This window comes from Periophthalmus magnuspinnatus, chromosome 14 (genome assembly GCF_009829125.3).
Source record: "Periophthalmus magnuspinnatus isolate fPerMag1 chromosome 14, fPerMag1.2.pri, whole genome shotgun sequence".
Taxonomy (NCBI): Eukaryota; Metazoa; Chordata; class Actinopteri; order Gobiiformes; family Gobiidae; genus Periophthalmus; species Periophthalmus magnuspinnatus.
The window spans coordinates 2,194,338-2,212,792 of NC_047139.1; the positions used below are offsets into that span (position 1 = coordinate 2,194,338).

General features: G+C 47.4%; 2 protein-coding genes across 3 annotated transcripts in view; both read right to left on the minus strand.

Moving 5' to 3' along the window:
* LOC117381215 (NACHT, LRR and PYD domains-containing protein 3-like) overlaps positions 1-17,772 on the minus strand; it is an 81,297-nt gene extending 63,525 nt beyond the window's left edge. Inside the window, exons 1-2 of one of the 2 annotated variants that reach the window (XM_055226604.1) lie at positions 17,516-17,770; positions 17,353-17,439 (exon numbers count right to left, since the gene is read on the minus strand). In XM_055226604.1, coding sequence (XP_055082579.1) covers positions 17,353-17,439; positions 17,516-17,586 — 158 coding nt within the window. In that variant the 5' untranslated portion in view covers positions 17,587-17,770. Of the gene's footprint in view, positions 1-17,352; positions 17,440-17,515 lie in introns of both variants that reach the window. The other variant, XM_055226607.1, reaches the window with a different exon arrangement.
* Positions 1,886-12,774, minus strand: LOC129456770 (NLR family CARD domain-containing protein 3-like). The gene is made up of 9 exons (XM_055226339.1): positions 12,758-12,774; positions 12,605-12,697; positions 12,514-12,535; positions 12,161-12,365; positions 10,288-12,073; positions 5,207-5,380; positions 4,882-5,055; positions 4,057-4,100; positions 1,886-2,954 (listed from the first exon to the last, which is right to left on the minus strand). Exons 1-9 carry the CDS (start codon positions 12,772-12,774, stop codon positions 2,401-2,403), a joined length of 3,069 nt encoding a protein of 1,022 aa, XP_055082314.1. The 3' UTR covers positions 1,886-2,400.
* Positions 17,773-18,455: the final 683 nt, after the last annotated feature.

Genomic DNA, 18,455 nt, shown 5'->3' on the forward strand with positions numbered 1-18,455 from the left:
TGGACGTGAAGGGACCGAGGTGTACGGGGAGCAGAGCGAGACAGGATCCTACCAGGGTCGAGGTGCACGAGCAGGGGAGGTCCGGAGCTGGTTCCCGGCGGATTCCTGGAGGAAAAGGGGACAAGGTTCCGGTAAGCCAGAGGAGACAGAATTCCAAATCGGAGTAAAGCCAAGAGCATAATCACGTGAAACACGCGGACGTTCCGGCACTGAGTGACTCGTCCGGACCCCTCTTATCCGCGGCAGGTGGCGTTGATTGCGCTGATGGGGAGCAGGTGCGCGTGGGAGGAGTCCGGATTCCGCCCAGCTCCGGAGACAGACAGGTGAGGGAGGGGGGAAGACGAGGACACAGGGAGAGCAGAGCAGGAACCGTGACAGGCACAGACTCCTCTATGGGAAGTGCTCTGTGCATTTATTCAATAGTAACTGTAAACTGTTTTAACTACAAAAGTTCATTGTTTTTTTAACCCCTACCTTGCCAAAAGATAAGCAGATCATTTTAACATAGAAATTTACTCACAAAAAGATGACAAAATCGAGCCTTAATACCGGGGTGGAAAGTGGGCCTGACTAATTCCAAATACTGACGTTACTGTAAATATAGATTTATTTAAACCTGTACTTGTACTTGTGTAAAATGATAGTCATATAATTGTAATTAAATACATTTAAAATCATAGATACTGAGTACCCAGTCGTCCTAATGTACAGCTGCCTCACTACTGTATCTGCTCCATTCTAAGACAATAAACATCCAGAACAGCTCTGCATCACCTGTTCTCATGAGACAATGCAGATTGTGCTTTAAAATCATTCAATTCAGCTTCAAACAATCTAGTTTATATAGAATACTCAACTAAAATGCAGCTTTTTAAGTAACTTGTACTCTGAATAGTATTTTTCATGTGTCTTTTTCCTTTTACTTTCGAACAGTTTTGGAAGTAGCACTTGTACTTGTAATTGAGTACATTTTTAGCCATGGAAAGCAAGTTTATCTGTACAGCACAATTCACACACAAAATTCAAAGTGCTTTACAAAATAAGAAAGACATTAAAATCACAAAGGTCTACTCCTGGTTTAGTCCTGGTTTAATCCTAGTTTAGTTCATCCTGAATGTCCATAGTCATTTTGTTTTTGTTTCTTGTATTCACATTCACACACTCGTACACATTTACATTTGTGTTTCTTCTGTTTTCCTTCCTCACTGTCTCAGATGAATAAGCTGCTGCTGCTGCACAGGTCGTGTTTGGTCTGGACTCACTTCCCCTCTCTCTCCTGGATTATGTCTTTTACAAAGACAAAATGGCCGCCGATGCTTTCTATGTATTTTTACCAGTGACTGTAAATACTTGTTCTATTTTTGTTTAAGAGAATGTTTTCAAAAATGAACTCTTGTTTCTCCAAGTCTACTGATCTGATTAAAATGTCAACAGGATATGGCTGTTTGTCAGTGGTTTGTCTTTCTGTGCTAATATCAATAACACACAGGCAAACAAGTGTCTTGCCCAAAGACATAAAAACGGTATGCATAGCCAGCAGCAGGATTCCAACTTCCAACAACCATAAGAATAAAGCTCCTTGTCAAAGCCTGAGTCAGATCTCTGAAGCTCGGCAGGACTGGGCCTGGTCAGGACGTGGAGACCGCTGGGAATACCAGGCCACAGGGGGGCGCCAGTGGATAAAACTGTTATTGTGTCCTTAGGCAAGACACTTCCCCCACATTGCCTAGTATGAATGTGGTGTGTGAGTGTTGGTCAGAGGGGCCAATGGCACAGACTGGCAGCCTCTGTCAGTCTGCCCCAGGGCAGCTGTGGCTACAGTAGTGTCTCTTACACCAGTGAGTGTGGAGTGAATGAAGAATGCACCAAACTGTAAAGCCACATTATATATATGAGTTTGTGTTTGAACTTTTTTATTTGTGGCTGAAAACACAATAAGACTCATATTTCCATGGTTTTCTATGAGTTCATGGTTTAGTTTGTTTGGTGTGGCTCCGGTCGGCTTCTCCAAGTTGAAGAAAGGTTGATAAAAGACCACATGTACTAATTACTATGGTCTACACCACTGTGTCTCCTCCTCCTTCTTATTGGACAAAAACACTGCCTCAGAACATACAAATACAACATACTTTCTTATGGGAGTATTGAACCCAATCAAACAAACAAGGACCAAAGTAGCACATATACAGACTGTACACTTACTGCATGTGGTGCCTGTTTATGAGTTTGTAAAGTTCATATTGAACACAGTGATTTGTTCAGTACAGACACTAGTGTGAGGCTGATGTCTGCAGTTTGTCTTTGAGAGGAAATAACACATTAGAAAAGAAATCTCTGCTCAAATCAAGTCAAAATAAAACATTTACAAAGTGATTTTTCTACAGATTTGACTGTTGTATTTTACACAGAGGAGGGTGAGTGTGTCGGAGCACACACACACACTGAGGAGTCAGAAGACAAGAGACTAAACCCAGGGATCAGAGTGTGAGTGAATGTGGTGTTGAAGGTGTGGAGGTGGGTCAGTTGGTCAGAGGAGACTGTGTAGAAGGACAGAGAGCCAGCAGGACAGTCCACAAACACTGAGACTGTCCCAGAAGAGGAGCAGGGCTGAGGGAGGGAGGCGCCTTTGTTATTATAATGAACAGAGAAACCACGTTGAGAACACTCCAGACTCCAGGACTGATCATTCCATCCAAAAAAACTCTCATAACGGTCTCCTTTCCTTCTGATTCTTCTGTAAGACACTGATATATAAACCCATCCACTCCACTGGACCTCCCAGTAACAGCGACCAGTCAGACCAGTGGAACACAGAATCTGAGCCCAGTAGTCAAATCTGTCCTGATGATCTGGATACGGCTGCTTCTCCCTCACATGTGTCACCTTCTTGTTGTTGTCAGACAGTTTGAGGTTTATCTGAGCTGTGTTTGGATCCAGAGTGAGATCACAGAAATCTGATGGAGAGAAGACACAACACAGCAGCAGTTAGTCCCATGTGGAGACACAGATTTAATTATAGTTTAATATGGGTCAATCTATTCATGAAAGATGGATTTAAAGTCAATTATTTATGATGAATGTATTTTGATGATTTTATTTGTGAATCATGTCAGTTTTATATTTGGCTCATGTTTCTTTTGCATCAGCTCTATATTTCCTTTAGTTTCAGCCTCACATCTATTTCAGATTATTTTCAGTGTAAAACTTGAGTTTGTTGCTGCAGTGACAAAGTGCAGCTCCAGTCTCTGACGTCACTCCACACATTCTACACTCCTCTGTGCTCCTCCTGTGCTCCTCCTACACTCCTCTGTGCTCCTCCTTTGCTCCTCCTACACTCCTCTCTGCTCCATGACACAGACTTTCTCCTTTAAAATGTCTCTATATGAATCCACAGTCACTTGTGCTTGTGTGTAGACCTGTGTCCAACAGCTGTGCCTGTGTCAGTGTGGCTCCTCTTTTGCTCCTCCTTTGCTCCAGCAGCAGTAGTTCTGATGGGGCTTGGTGCTCCTCCTTTGCTCCAGCAGCAGTAGTTCTGATGGGGCTTGGTGCACACAGGGGCTGAGACATGTGGCTCTGTGTTTCAGGAGCTTGTTCACAGCTTCTGTCCTTTTGCCAGTGTTTGTGTGTCTGTTGTTGTTCTAGTGATGAGGAGGAGGCAGCAGAGGCACAGCTCAGAGGAGAACAGGGGATTGGTTTAAATCCACTGTCTCCAGAAGAAGAATGAAGATCACTGTTGTGTTTGAGCTGAAACATGAGTGCAGTTACACAGCTCCAGACTGGACTCTTCAGGATCTGCTTTAAGAAGAACTCTGGATTCACACAGTCTGAGGCCACACCCACAGAGGAGAGAGTCGAGGGGGAGGGGCCAGTGAGTCTCAGTCTGACAGATGAGACATGCTCCAGGTGTTTGGTTATTTCCCATGATGCTTTTTTTGAACCTCATAAAACAACAGTAATTTAAATCATAATAACCATGTGCCGTATTGAAGTGTTGTTTGTGTGAGACAAATAAAATCATTAAACTAATCAGTGTTAAATGGAGTAAGTCAGACTTACATCTCCAGATCGGATTCATCCATCGTTCTCCAGCAGGTCTCAGTCTAAAGGAAACACCACATCAGAGAGTGTCAGAAGAGTTTGTGTGAGAATAAAGACGACATATTGTACTTTTGTCTAGTGTAAAGTGATAATCTCTTTCACCAGTGGATCATTATAATGATAAAACAAAAGAAAATGGATGGAAGAAGACGGAATATTAATCTAAAATGATTTAATAAAAGAAACAAATCCACTGACTTCTGGGTTGTAAAATTTTGGAGACCAATGAGGTTTTAAGAACTGATTCACACATGTCCCTTTATTATACGTCACCAGAAACATCATCACAACAAAGGAGCCTCACCTCTGGATAGATTTAAATGTAGTTCACACTAATGAGCCGCAGTTTTGTGTTTTTGTTTTTTTCATTTGTGATAAATAAATCCAGAGCAGTGAGAGTCGCCGTGGTGTGAAAAAAGGAGGCAGATCGGAGCCATGACGTCTTGAATACAGGAGAATAAAGATCATTCAAACATTCATGAATCACTCTAAATACAACTCTGAGTGTGTGGATTAAAACAATTACAACATAGTTAAAAGTGATTTTTGCAGAATAGTTCTCCTTTGTTGTTATGTAGAATCTGACAGTGGTTCACAAACTGTGGTACGTGGGCCTCCTCTGGTGGTTCTAAAATCTGTTTTAATTGGATAAAAAGCACTTCTGATTTTCAATTTATTCATGATTTAGTTCAGATTAATCGTGGTCTTTGTTTGTTCTTACATTAAATGAATTAATTGTTTTGTGGATTGTTTTTGGTGAGTATTTATAAGAGTGGTCCAAACCTGAGAGTGTCCAGTGCGCAGTGAGGGTCCTCCTGTAGAGCAGACAGGAGCTTTATTCCTGTGTCTCCTGGGTGGTTGTAGGTGAGGTCCAGTTCTGTCAGATGGGAGGAGTTGGACCTCAGAGCTGAGGCCAGAGAAGCACAGCCTTCCTCTGAGACCAGACAACCTGACAGTCTGAAGACACGTATTATTGTAAACAGTCATTTCATTGGTAAAAATCAATCCAAATGAGACAAAAAAGTCCCATATGTTTATGTTACTTTAAAGAAATATTTTTTCCAAAGCAGGTTATGTTACAATAGTGAGTAATATTACGCCCTCTGACCTGAGCTGTTCCAGTTTACAGTGAGGACTCTTCAGACCAACAGACAACATCTTCAGCCCTGAGTCCTTCAAGTCGTTGAGACTGAGATCCAGGACTCTCAGACTAGAGGACTGGGAGCTGAGGACTGAGGACAGAGCTTCACAGCTTCTCTCTGACAGGTTACAGCTGCTCAGTCTGGAGAGAGAAAACATTGTTCATGTAGAAGTTGAATCAAACCATCCATCCATCCATTTTCTTCCGCTTATCCGGGGCCAGGTTGCGGGGGCAGCAGTCTAAGCAGGGACTCCCAATCTTTCCTCACCCCAGACACATCCTCCAGCTCCTCCAGTGGGATCCCAAGGCATTCCCAGGCCAGCCGAGAGACAAAGTCCCTCCAGCGTGTCCTGGGTCTTCCCCGGGGCCTCCTCCCGGTGGGACATTCAATTTCAATTCAATTCATTTATTTTTGTAACGCCCAAAATCACAACAACAGTTGTCTCAAAGGGCGTTCATGTTTTGGTTGATGGGGGAAACCGGAGTACCCGGAGGAAACCCATCCAGACACAGGGAGAAACATGAAAAACTCCACACACAAAGGCCTGGCGACCTGGGGATCCAACCAAACCCTCTTGCTGTGAGGCATGAGTGTTGCCACTCAGCCACCGTGCCGCCAACACACAAAAACAAAACAACAGGAAAAATCAGACAAAACAAGAAAAATCAGCCAGGAAAGGAGTAGGAAGACCAAACGAGGAAGAGGAGAAGGAGGAGGAGGAGACATGCCCAGAACACCTCCTTAGGGAGGCGTCCAGGAGGCATCCTGAGCAGATCCCCGAGCCACCTCAGCTTGGTTCCTCTCAACGTGTAGGAGCAGCGGCTCTACTCTGAGCTCCTCCCGTGTGACCGAGCTCCTCACCCTGTCCCTAAGGGTGCGCCCAGCCACTCTGCGGAGGAAACCCATTTCGGCCACTTGTATCCGCGATCTTGTCCTTTCAGTCATTACCCAGAGCTCATGACCATAGGTGAGGGTAGGAATGTAGATTGACCGGTAAATCGAGAGCTTTGCCTTTGGGCTCAGCTCCTTCTTTACCACAACGGACCGATACAGCGACCGCATCACTGCAGACGCTGCACCGATCCAACTGTCAATCTCACGCTCCATCCTTCCCTCACTCGTGAACAAGACCCCAAGATACTTGAACTCCTCCACTTGAGGCAGAGACTCTCCACCCACCCGGAGAGGGCAAACCACCTTTTTCCGGTCGAGAACCATGGCCTCGGATTTAGAGGAGCTGATTCTCGTCCTAGCCGCTTCACACTCGGCTGCAAACCGCCCCAGTGCCTGCTGCAGGTCCTGGCTCGATGAAGCATCAGGACAACATCATCTGCAAATAGCAGAGATGAAATCCTGTGGTTCCCGAACCAGACCCCCTCCAGCCCCTGGCTGCGCCTAGAAATTCTGTCCATAAATATAATGAACAGAACCGGTGACAAAGGGCAGCCCTGGCGGAGTCCAACATGCACCGGGAACAGGTCTGACTTACTGCCGGCAATGCAAACACAGCTCCTGCTCCGGTCATACAGGGACCGGACAGCCCTTAGCAAAGGGCCCCCGACCCCATACTCCCGGAGCACCCCCCAAAGGACACCACGAGGGACACGGTCAAATGCCTTCTCCAAATCCACAAAACACATGTGGACTGGTTGGGCAAACTCCCATGAACCCTCGAGGACCCGATGGAGAGTATAAAGCTGGTCCAGTGTTCCACGACCGGGACGAAAACCACACTGCTCCTCCTGAATCCGAGGTTCGACTATCGGTCGGATTCTCCTCTCCAGTACCCTGGACTAGACCTTACCGGGAAGGCTGAGGAGTGTGATTCCCCTGTAATTGGAACACACCCTCTCGTCCCCCTTCTCATACAGTGGAACCACCACCCCGGTCTGCCACTCCAGTGGTACTGTCCCCGACCACCACGCGATGTTGCAGAGACGTGCCAGCCAAGACAGTCCCACAACATCCAGAGACTTGAGGTACTCGGAACTGATCTCGTCCACCCCCGGAGCCTTGCCACCGAGGAGCTTGCTAACCACCTCAGTGACTTCAGCCAGGGTGATGGACGAGTCCACCTCCAGGTCCCCAGTCTCTGCTTCCTCCTCGGAAGTCATGACGGGGGGATTGAGGAGATCCTCAAAGTATTCCTTCCATCGCCCGACAACATCGCCAATCGAGGTCAGCAGCTCTACACCCGCACTGTAAACAGTGTTGGTGAAGCACTGCTTCCCCCTCCTGAGACATCGGACGGTTTGCCAGAATCTCTTTGAGGCCGTCCGATAGTCCTCCTCCATGGCCTCCCCGAACTCCTCCCAACCCCGAGTTTTTGCCTCTGTGACTGCCCGAGCTGCAGCATGCTTGGCCCGCCGGTACTCATCGGCTGCCTCAGGAATCCCACGAGCCAACAAGGCTCGATAGGACTCCTTCTTCAGCTTGACGGCATCCCTTACTTCCGGTGTCCACCACCGGGTTCGGGGAATGCCGCCGCAACAAGCACCACAGACCTTACGACCACAGCTACGAGTGGCCACATTGACAATAGAAGTGGAGAACATGGCCCACTCGGAGTCCATGTCTCCAACCTCCCCCGGGATCAGGGAGAAGTTCTCCCGGAGGTGTGAGTTGAAGACCCCTCAGACAGAGGGCTCTGCCAGGCGTTCCCAACAGACCCTTACAATATGCTTGGGTCTACCAGGTCTGTCCGGCTTCCTCCCCCGCCAGCGGATCCAACTCACCACCAAGTGGTGATCGGTTGACAGCTCAGCCCCTCTCTTCACCCGAGTGTCTAAGACACGCAGTCGGATGACACGACAACAAAGTCGATCATCGACCTCCGTTCTAGAGTGTCCTGGTGCCACGTGCACCAATGGACACCCTTGTGCTTGAACATGGTGTTTGTTATGGACAAACTGTGATTAGCACAGAAGTCCAATAACAAAACACCACTCGGGTTCAGATCAGGGAGGCCATTCTTTCCAATCACGCCCCTCCATGTGTCACTGTCGTTACCCACATGGGCGTTGAAGTTCCCCAGGAGAACAACGGAGTCCCCGGTTGGTGCACTGTCTAGTACCCTTCCCAGGGACTCCAAGAAGGCCGGGTACTCTGCACTGCTGTTTGGCCCGTAGGCCAACACAACAGTGAGAGACCTGTCCCCGACCCAAAGGCGCAGGGACGGGACCCTCTCGTTCACCGGAGTGAACCCCAACACGAAGCGGCTGAGCTGTGGGGCAATGAGCAAGCCCACACCAGCTCGCTGCCTCTCCCCGCGGGCAACGCCAGAGAAATGGAGAGTCCAGCCCCTCTCAAGAAGTTGGGTTCCAGAGCCCAAACTGTGCGTGGAGGCGAGGCCGACTATATCTAGTCAGTAACGCTCAACCTCCCGCACAAGCTCCGGCTCCTTCCCCCCCAACAGGTGACATTCCATGTCTCCAGAGCCAGTCTCCATGTCCAGAGATCCGGTCGTCGAGGCCCCCGCCTTCGACTGCTGCCCAGATCTTCAAGCACCGGCCCCTTACAGATCCTCTTGCGGGTGGTAGGTCCACATGAGGACGGCCCCACGTCACTCCTTCGGGCTGAGCCCGGCCAGGCCCCGTGGGGAAAGGCCCGGCCACCTGGCGTTCGCTGTCGAGCACCCACCCAAGGCCTGGCTCCAGGGTGGGGCCCCGGTAACGCCGGTCCGGGCGGCGTAAACGGCCTTGGTTTTGCACTCATCATAAGGGGCTTCTGAACCGCTCTTCCTCTGACCCTTCCCCCTGGACCTGTTTGTGACCCTACCAGGGGCATGAATCCCCCGACAACATAGCTCCCAGGATCATTCGGGCACTCAAACACCTCCACCACGTTAAGGTGGCGGTTCAAACCATCCTCTGTTAAACAAATGTGTCGTAACGGGTGTAGCGGACCAAGGGATGCAGACTCGGGGCAGATTTACAGGATTTATTGTAGGAATAGGACAAGTACAAACAGAGGGTGATCCGGAGGTGAGCAGGTGAGCAGGTGAGCAGGAAACACAGGGACCGAGGACATGAAGGGACGACAGGAAGCCAGGCAGACCAGACGGGCGTAGGGCAGAGCGGGCAGCTAGAGCTACAACGGTCCAGGCAAGGTTCAGATGACACGAGGAGGTCCCTGGACGGGAAACGGTGTCCAGCGGAGCTACAACGGTCCAGGCAAGGATCAGATGACACGAGGAGGTCCCTGGACGGGAAACGGCGTCCAGCGGAGCTACAATGGTCCAGCCAAGGTTCAGATGACACGAGGAGGTCCCTGGACGGGAAACGGTGTCCAGCGGAGCTACAACGGTCCAGCCAAGGTTCAGATGACACGAGGAGGTCCCTGGACGGGAAACGGTGTCCAGCGGAGCTACGACGGTCCAGGCGAGGAGCAGACAGGTTGGGAGTGGACCGGTTGGTACAGGACAGCAAATGGGGAACAGGCCAGTGAACCAGAGACAGACAGGTAAGCAGGGTGGACTGGTTGTATTGTCCGATGACCCCGAGTCTGCTTGGTCCATGGTTGGCGAGATTGTTCTGTCGTAACAGGTGTGTGTAGCGGACCAAGGGATGCAGACTCGGGGCAGATTTACAGGATTTATTGTAGGAATAGGACAAGTACAAACAGAGGGTGATCCGGAGGTGAACAGGTGAGCAGGTAAGCAGGAAGCACAAGAACCGAGGACATGAAGGGACGACAGGAAGACAGGCAGACCAGATGGGCGTAGGGCAGAGCGGGCAGGAGACATCCAGGGCCGGAGCATGACAGGAACACAGGGACGACAGGAACGCAGGCATGGCAGGAACAAGTGAGGATCACAAACACAGCACAGACAGGGTGAGGACATGCAGACGATCTCGCCCCGAGTGTCTTCCCCCATCTCCATTTATCCATGGCAGGTGTGGTGATTAGCCAGATGGGGAGCAGGTGTGCGCGGGAGGAGCCAAGAGTTCCGCCCAGCTCCAGGTGCAGGCAGGTGAGGGAGGGGGAAGAGCACACAGGGAGGAAAACCAGGAGCGGACAATGCGGATAATGACAAAATGTTACTCACCGAGCTTTGTTGGAGGCCTTGACCACTGGCAGCAGCCTCAGGAGAGCCTCCTCTGAAGCACAGTATTTTTTCAGCTCAAACTGGTCCAGATCTTCTTCTGATGACAGCAAGATGAAGGCCAGAGCTGACCACTGAGCAGGAGACAGTCCACCTTCAGACAGACATCCTGAACTCAGGACCTTTTGGATCTGCTCCACCAGAGAACGCTCATTCAGTTCATTCAGACAGTGGAGTAGGCTGATGCTCCTCTCTGCAGACACATCCTCACTCAGCTTCTTCTTGATGTACTCAGCTGTTTTCTTATTGGTCTGGGAGCTACTTTCTGTCTGTGTCATCAAACCTTGTAGAAGGCTCTGATTGGTCGACAGTGAAAGACCCAGGAGGAAGCGGAGGAGCAGGTCCAGGTGTCCATTTGGACTTTGTAAGGCCTGGTCCACAGCTGTCTGGTAAAACTGGACTGAATTCCTTCTAAAAATATTTGACCATGATGATGTTTGTTTCTCTGAGAGCAGGTTGATCCCAGTGTTGATGAAGGTCTGATGGACGTGAAGAGCAGCCAGAAACTCCTGCACACTCAGATGGATGAAGCAGTAGACCTTGTCCTGGTACAGGCCTGGCTCCTCTCTAAAGACCTGTGTGAACACTCCAGAGTACACTGAGGCCGCTGCAGCGTCCAGCCCACACTCACTCAGGTCACACTCATAGAAGATCAGGTTTCCTCTCTGCAGCTGCTCAAAGGCCAGTTTTCCTAGAGACTCCACCATCTTCCTGGTCTCTGGACTCCAGTGTGAGTCTGTCTCAGATCCTCCTTCATACTTGATGTTCATGACTTTGGCCTGAACCACCAGGAAGTGGATGAACATCTGAGTCAGGGTCTTGGGCAGCTCTCCTCTCTCTCTGCTTATCAACACATGCTCCAGGACTGTGGCAGCGATCCAGCAGAAGATTGGCATGTGGCACATGATGTGGAGGCTTCTGGACGTCTTGATGTGGGAGATGATTGTGTCGGCCTTGTCTCTGAACCTCTTCCTGAAGTACTCCTCCTTTTGCGGGTCGGTGAACCCTCTGACCTCTGTCACCATGGAGACGCACTCTGCAGGGATCTGATTGGCTGCCGCTGGTCGTGTGGTTATCCAGAGGTGAGCGGAGGGAAGCAGGCTCCCCCTGATGAGGTTTACCAGCAGCACGTGCAGGGAGGTGGACTCTGTGGGGTCGGTCAGGGCCTTGGTTTTGGTGAAGTCCAGAGGAAGTCTGCACTCGTCCAGACCGTCAAAGATGAAGAGCACCTGGAGGTCTTCAAAGCTGCAGAGTTCTGTTTGTGTTTGACTAAAGAAGTGATGAACAAGTGTCACCAAGCTGAAGCTTCTCTCCTTCAGCACATTGAGTGCTCTGAAAGTGAACGGGAACAGCAGCTGTATGTCCTGGTTGGCTTTGCCTTCAGCCCAGTCCAGACTGAACTTCTGAGTGAGCACTGTTTTCCCGATGCCAGCCACTCCCTTTGTCAGCACTGTTCTGATTGGTCCATGTGTGTGAGCTGGGCCTTTAAACATGTCTTCACATGTGATGGCTGTCTCTGCTGGGCCTGGTTTCCTGGAGGCTGTTTCCATGTGTCTGACCTCATGTTCCTGGTTGACCTCTGAAGACCCTCCCTCTGTGATGTAGAGCTCTGTGTAGATCTGATTCAGAAGGGTGGGGTTTCCTGCTTTAGCGATGCCCTCAAACACACACTCAAACTTCTGCTGCAGGTTAGACTTCAGTTTATGTCGATAAACTCCAGAACAAGTCCCTGAATGAAGACAACAGATACAGGCCTGAGTCTCAGAGAATATAAAACGACTGTGAGCACCTTGTTAAATGTGTTAAATGGTCCTACTGCTCCTCAGACGCTCAGCCAGCTCCTTCTGCTTCATCCTCCTCAGGAAGTTCAGTGTGATCTTCAGAACAGCCTCACTGCTGCTCCTCTGCTCTTCATCCTCATCTTTCACAGGCTCTAAGCATTCTGGGTAATCTGTACTCAGAACTTTGTGAAGCTTCTTCAGCTCCTTCTGGACAAAAGTGAAGATGTCCTCCTCCAGAAGCTGAACAGACACATTATAAACAACACAAATGCAGTCAGTGTCAGATCTGTGTGAAACAAGTTCTCATTCATCTGAACATTTACAAACTTTAGTGACAGACCTTAAATATGGAGTCCAGCTGTGTCTGATGGTGTTGACCACTGGAGACCTCTGGACCCTGCTGCTCCACTCTGTGAGAGAGACTCATGAAACATTTATGTTAATTTCAATTGTTTTATTCAACACTTGTGGAAACTCACGGGTCTGAGGAAAAAATAAGTGGACGTCTCATAGACCAGTCACTCCTGAGGGACTCACAGATGGGAACAGATGGAGGATGTTTGTGGTGGATCCTGAGACAGAAAAAAACAAAAACACTTTAGTCACAGTGATTCTTCTTAACACTTGTTCACCTCACTCCAGAATCCATCATCACATGCAATGTCTTTTAGCTCTGTCTGTGTGAAAACCACAAACAACTGTCTACATTACAAATGGACTGGTTATTATGAAAACATCTACATGTAAGAGGGAAACATCACAAAGACCAAACAGTCCATGAAACCAGCTGGAGCCGGTCAAAGAAAGAAAAGATTTGAACAAAGACAGTAACCTGAGTCTGCGTGAAGAGAGAGGCTGAAAAATAAAAAGTTGTATCTCTGTTGGAGAAACACAGTCGTTAAAGTCATGTAACTTGAGCAGGTCCAGCGGGTGATGGGCCTGGACTAGGATCTCATAGAAGGCCTTTTGTAGGACAAAGACATAAGTGTGTTGCATTTCCTGCTGCTGAGACGAGCATGAAGTTCCTCCTCACAGTCACAGAGTCGAGTATCGTTACAGGGTAACGATACTCGGCGCGGTCAGTCAGAGGTGGTTAAGTTACAGATAGCTGCAGTCTGTCAATTGGCTAAGTCGATGTCGGAGTCCGTGTACTTCTCTGGCCCCCTCCCAACCTATACCAATTGTGAAATGTACAGCCGCTTTTCAGCAGTCAACCAGTGGTTGACCAATTGGTGCCCGCAGAATGGTGTCGTCTTCATAGATAATTGGAGGGCATTTGAGGGGAAGCCTAGGCTTATACGTAGAGACGGCATCCATCCCACGCAGGCTGGCTCCACCCTGTTAGCTCAGAATATGATTGCTAGTCTAGATTGACCAGGTAAGACTAGCACGCAGAACAGCTCAGGGAAGCACAGTGACAGTGATAGTGACGTTAGGGAGCAGTTTAGACCAGTGAAGCACAACTCAGTCAGAGGGAACAGCTCCAAACAGACAGAGACTGTGTGTGCCCCACGTACAAAAAGCACAAATAAAACACCCCTAAACTCTGACAAGGAAGCTGTCAGATCTCATAACTTAACAAAAATAAATAAATGTGCCGCAAATAAACAAAATGATAAGTGTGTAAAATGTGGACTGCTAAACATCAGGTCTCTTTCCTCCAAATCTCTTTTAATAAATGAACTAATTGGCGACCTTAATATTGATCTGTTAGCCCTAACTGAAACATGGCTTCAGGAAAATGATTATGTTAGACTAAACGAATCTACACCATCAAGTCACATGAACTTTCAGAGTGCCCGGAGCACAGGTCGAGGTGGTGGTGTGGCCGTCATCTCTCATTCTAGTCTAATTCTCAGCCCCAAACCCAACTATACTTACCTCTCCTTTGAAAGCCTCGCACTCTCCATTACGTGCCCCAATTGGAAAAACCAAAAAGCTGTTATATTTATAATAATTTATCGACCTCCTGGTCCATATGCCGACTTCCTGACAGAGTTTTCTGATTTCATCTCAAGTTTAGTCTTGAACTGGGAAAGGATTGTTATAGTCGGAGATTTCAACATTCATGTAGATAACGGCAGTGATTGTCTCAGTGATGCTTTTGGTGCACTCCTGGATGGGATCGGTTTCACCCAGAGTGTGAATAAGCCGACTCACTGTCACAATCACACTCTAGATCTCGTTCTAACCTATGGTATTGAGATTAATGATCTAATTGTCCTTCCTCAAAACCCTATACTCTCTGACCATTTCTTAATTACCTTTCAATTTATACTAAAAGACTATCCAGCCCCACAGAAAAAAACTATAATGAAAAGAACATTATCAGATAAATCGGTTACAGAGTTTAAAGAAATTATTGAGCCATTACTGAAAGATATGTCATGTGACAATGGCAATAATTTTAATCCAATTGTCACTGATCAATTGGTTGACAGAACAATGCTCACCTTAAAATCTGCTCTCGATGTTGTAGCTCCGCTAAAACAGAAAAGCATTAAACCAAGACCTCCGGCTCCATGGTACACGTTACAGCTCAGGACACTCAAACAACATGTAAGACGCACAGAGAAGCTTTGGCGCCGCTCGCGCTCTGAGCAGTCTCTGAAGGCATGGAAGCTCTGCCTGCTCACTTATAAGGCCGCTCTGCGGAAAGCCCGAACTAGATACTATTCAAATCTAATAGAAGTAAACAAAAATAACCCCAGATTTTTGTTCAGCACTGTAGCCAGGCTGACAAACTCCCACACTGCTAATGAGTCTCTTATCCCCTCGAACATTAGTTGTGATGACTTTCTTCACTTCTTTGATTACAAAATCACAACCATTAGAGACAAAATTAACAAAGCTACTCCAAAAATCAGCTCTGAGCAAATCCAGTCTGTAATGCCAATATCCCATATGGACCCTCTAATAATATTAGATAAATTTACTCCTGTTGATGAGGTGGAGATTACCTCAGTCATCATGTCGTCAAAACCATCAACCTGTTTGCTCGACCCTATTCCAATCAGACTCCTCAAAGAAGCCCTCCCCCTAATAATAGATTCCATCCATAACATATTAAATATGTCGTTAGAAAATGGCTACGTTCCTCAGTCCTTTAAGTATGCTGTGATTAAACCCCTTTTGAAAAAACCTAACCTAAATCCTGATGAATTAGTCAACTATAGACCTATCTCTAATCTTCCCTTCCTCTCAAAAATTCTAGAACGAGTTGTGGTGAAACAGCTCTGCCGCCACCTGCAGGACAATAATATATTTGAAAAATTTCAATCTGGATTCAGAGCTCACCACAGCACAGAGACTGCACTGCTTAAAGTAACAAATGATTTACTACTAGCTGCTGATAACGGGCTGGCTTCAGTCCTGGTCCTACTGGACCTCAGTGCAGCGTTTGACACTATTGATCACAACATTCTACTGCAGAGGTTAGAATGTGACATTGGAATCAGAGGGACCGCCCTCAAATGGTTTAAATCCTATCTATCAGATAGGTACCAGTTTGTTAGTATAAACCAGAGCACCTCTCCCTGTTCTAAAGTAGCCTGTGGTGTTCCACAAGGATCTGTGCTTGGTCCAATCCTATTTACTCTGTATATGTTGCCATTGGGTAACATTATCAGAAAACATGGCATTAATTTTCACTGCTACGCTGATGACACTCAGCTGTACTTATCAATGAAACCAAATCAGACTGATCAAATAGATAAACTCAGTGCCTGTGTGAAGGACATCAAAACCTGGATGACCTTGAATTACCTGCTCTTAAATCCTGAAAAAACAGAGGTCATTGTCGTTGGTCCCAAAGGTCAAAGAGATTCTCTGTCAGACCAGATATTCTCACTCGACAATGTGAATATAGCTTCTAGCCCTACTGTAAAAAATCTTGGAGTCCTATTTGATCAAAATCTCTCATTCACAGCCCATATAAACCTAGCTTGTAAAACCGCATACTTTCACCTGCGAAATATAACTAAAATTAGAAATATTTTACCTAAAAACGATGCTGAAAAACTCATCCATGCATTTGTTACTTCCAGACTTGATTACTGTAATTCCCTGCTTGCCGCCTGCCCCAAAAGTACTATAAGGAGCCTCCAGTTGGTCCAAAATGCAGCGGCCAGAGTCCTAACAGGAACTAAAAGAAGAGACCACATCAGTCCTGTACTAAAATATCTGCACTGGCTTCCTGTCGAGCTTAGAATCAAATTCAAAGTCCTCCTCCTGACATACAAAGCCCTAAACGGTATGGCCCCATCCTATCTGCAAGATGCTATTGTCCCGTACCAGCCAAACAGAGCACTCCGCTCTCAGAATGCAGGACTATTAGTGGTTCCTAGAGTGTCCAAAAGTACAGTGGGAGGGAGAGCATTCAGTTACCAAGCTCCTGTGCTATGGAATCAACTCCCTGCTGATGTTAAACAGGCCCCCACAGTCTCTGTATTTAAGACCAGGCTTAAAACCTTCCTCTTCGGTATAGCGTATGACCAGGTTACTTAGTGAGGGAGTTAGGGTTATTAAAACCCGGGATAAGATAAGCTGCAGTAGGAGTAACTAACTAGCTGGGGGAAGTATGGCAACCTGAGCACTATCCTCTACTTTGCCCTATTTTCTCATCAGCAATGCTATTCACATGTTGTCCCCTGTCCCACTCCCCCTGTGGAGTGTATCTCTTTCAGATGCCCCGATGACAGTTGGACCTCCTCCTTGCCTGGCTCTCCTCCTCCTCGCCCGGCTCTCCTCCTCCTCGTCTGGTCTCCTGGCCGATTTCTTATGTTGTCTGATTTTTCCTGTTGTGTCTGATTTTTCCTGTTGTGTCTGATTTTTCTTGTTGTGTCTGATTCTTCCTGTTGTTTTGTTTTTTGTGTCTTGGCGGCACGGTGACTGAGTGCCATCACTCATGTCTCACAGCAAGAAGGTTGGTTCGATCCCCGGGTCACCAGGCCTTTCTGTGTGGAGTTTTTCATGTTTCTCCCCGTGTCTGGATGGGTTTCCTCCGGGTACTCCGGTTTCCCCCATCAACCAAAACATGAACGCCCTTCGAGACAACTGTTGTTGTGATTTTGGGCGTTACAAAAATAAATGAATTGAATTGAATTGAATTGAAATCTGCAGCTCTTACACTTATGTTGAGTTTAATAAAAAAACAAGTCGTCCATATCATTATAAAAAGGCTGTGAACATAAAGTCCTGACATTATGAGGTGTTGAGTCTGACTTACTCTGGACCATGTTCTCTTTTAAACACTATCCTTCGTTCCATAGAGTCCTCACTCTTGAATGAGACGGCGCTGGCCTCAGGAGCAGGTCTGTGGACACAGATGGAGCAGTGGCTTTAGTCTGAGCTCTGACATGGAGAACAGTGGTGGAGGGATCCTCTCTTACCTGTGAACTTTGGGGGGGTGAGTGGTTTTAGAGGGAGGGGCTCCGTCCTCTCTGGTCTCTCTCTGATCCATGCTCAGTCCAGTCTGAGTGACAGTGAGAGGGCAGAGGTGCTGCTGAGGGACACAGGGGACCCCACATTAGATCACAGTCCTCAGCACTGGAGTCTGGAGTCTCATTTAGGGACTTCACTCCTGTGTTTTATTGGGACATGTGTCTAACTGCCTCATGTTTCTTGAACTTTTTTTTCTGTGGTTCTAGAGAGTTTCATTTTCTTCTTTATTTTTAGATTTTCAACCATTTTCTGTAGAATTACTCTTTCTTTTTTCTGTCCCATTGTAACAGATTAAACAGATTTGAGTTTAGGATTATATTTCACAAGGAAAAGACCAGTAATGTTTGTCTGGATTTGCAGATCTAAAAAAGTCAATCTCCAATAACAGAGTTTTGTCTTGAACTCCAGACCAAGTAGCATCATCCCCACAACCCTTAGGCAAGACACTTGAAACAGAAACACAGAGACACAGTGTCCTGTAAAACAGACAGTAAAGAATCAAAGACACAGAGGCACATTTGGACTCAGCGACAGGTTGGTGGTTCTATTCCCATGTGTTTTAATGTGGACTCAGCAGAACACAGAGAAATAAACCTGACATTACTCAGAGCTTTAAAGCTCAACTCCTTCCATCACTGCTGCTGTCTGGACCTGTCCTGGACCTGGACTTTGGACTGGACCAGATCCTGAGTCTGGTCCTAAACGTTTCCCTCTTTACTTTTCTACAAACATCTTTGATGTCAAATTTCCTCTTTCTTATTTTCTCTTGAAGGTGCAAAGTGTAACTTTGTTGTGGAGGGTCAGACACCTGTTTGTTTACATGGAAACGTTATTTTACTCAAAATGTTCCACAGTATGGCATTAAACTCTATCTTGTAACAAGCAGGT

Bases quoted from the DNA above. Each gene is read 5' to 3' on its own strand.
- LOC129456770 (XM_055226339.1), bottom strand. The intron at 5,381-10,287 runs GTGAGTAACATT...TTCTCTCTCCAG, and splicing joins AAGGCCTCCAACAAAGCTCG to ACTGAGCAGCTGTAACCTGT. The intron at 4,101-4,881 runs GTTTGGACCACT...TGTTTCCTTTAG, and splicing joins TGCGCACTGGACACTCTCAG to ACTGAGACCTGCTGGAGAAC.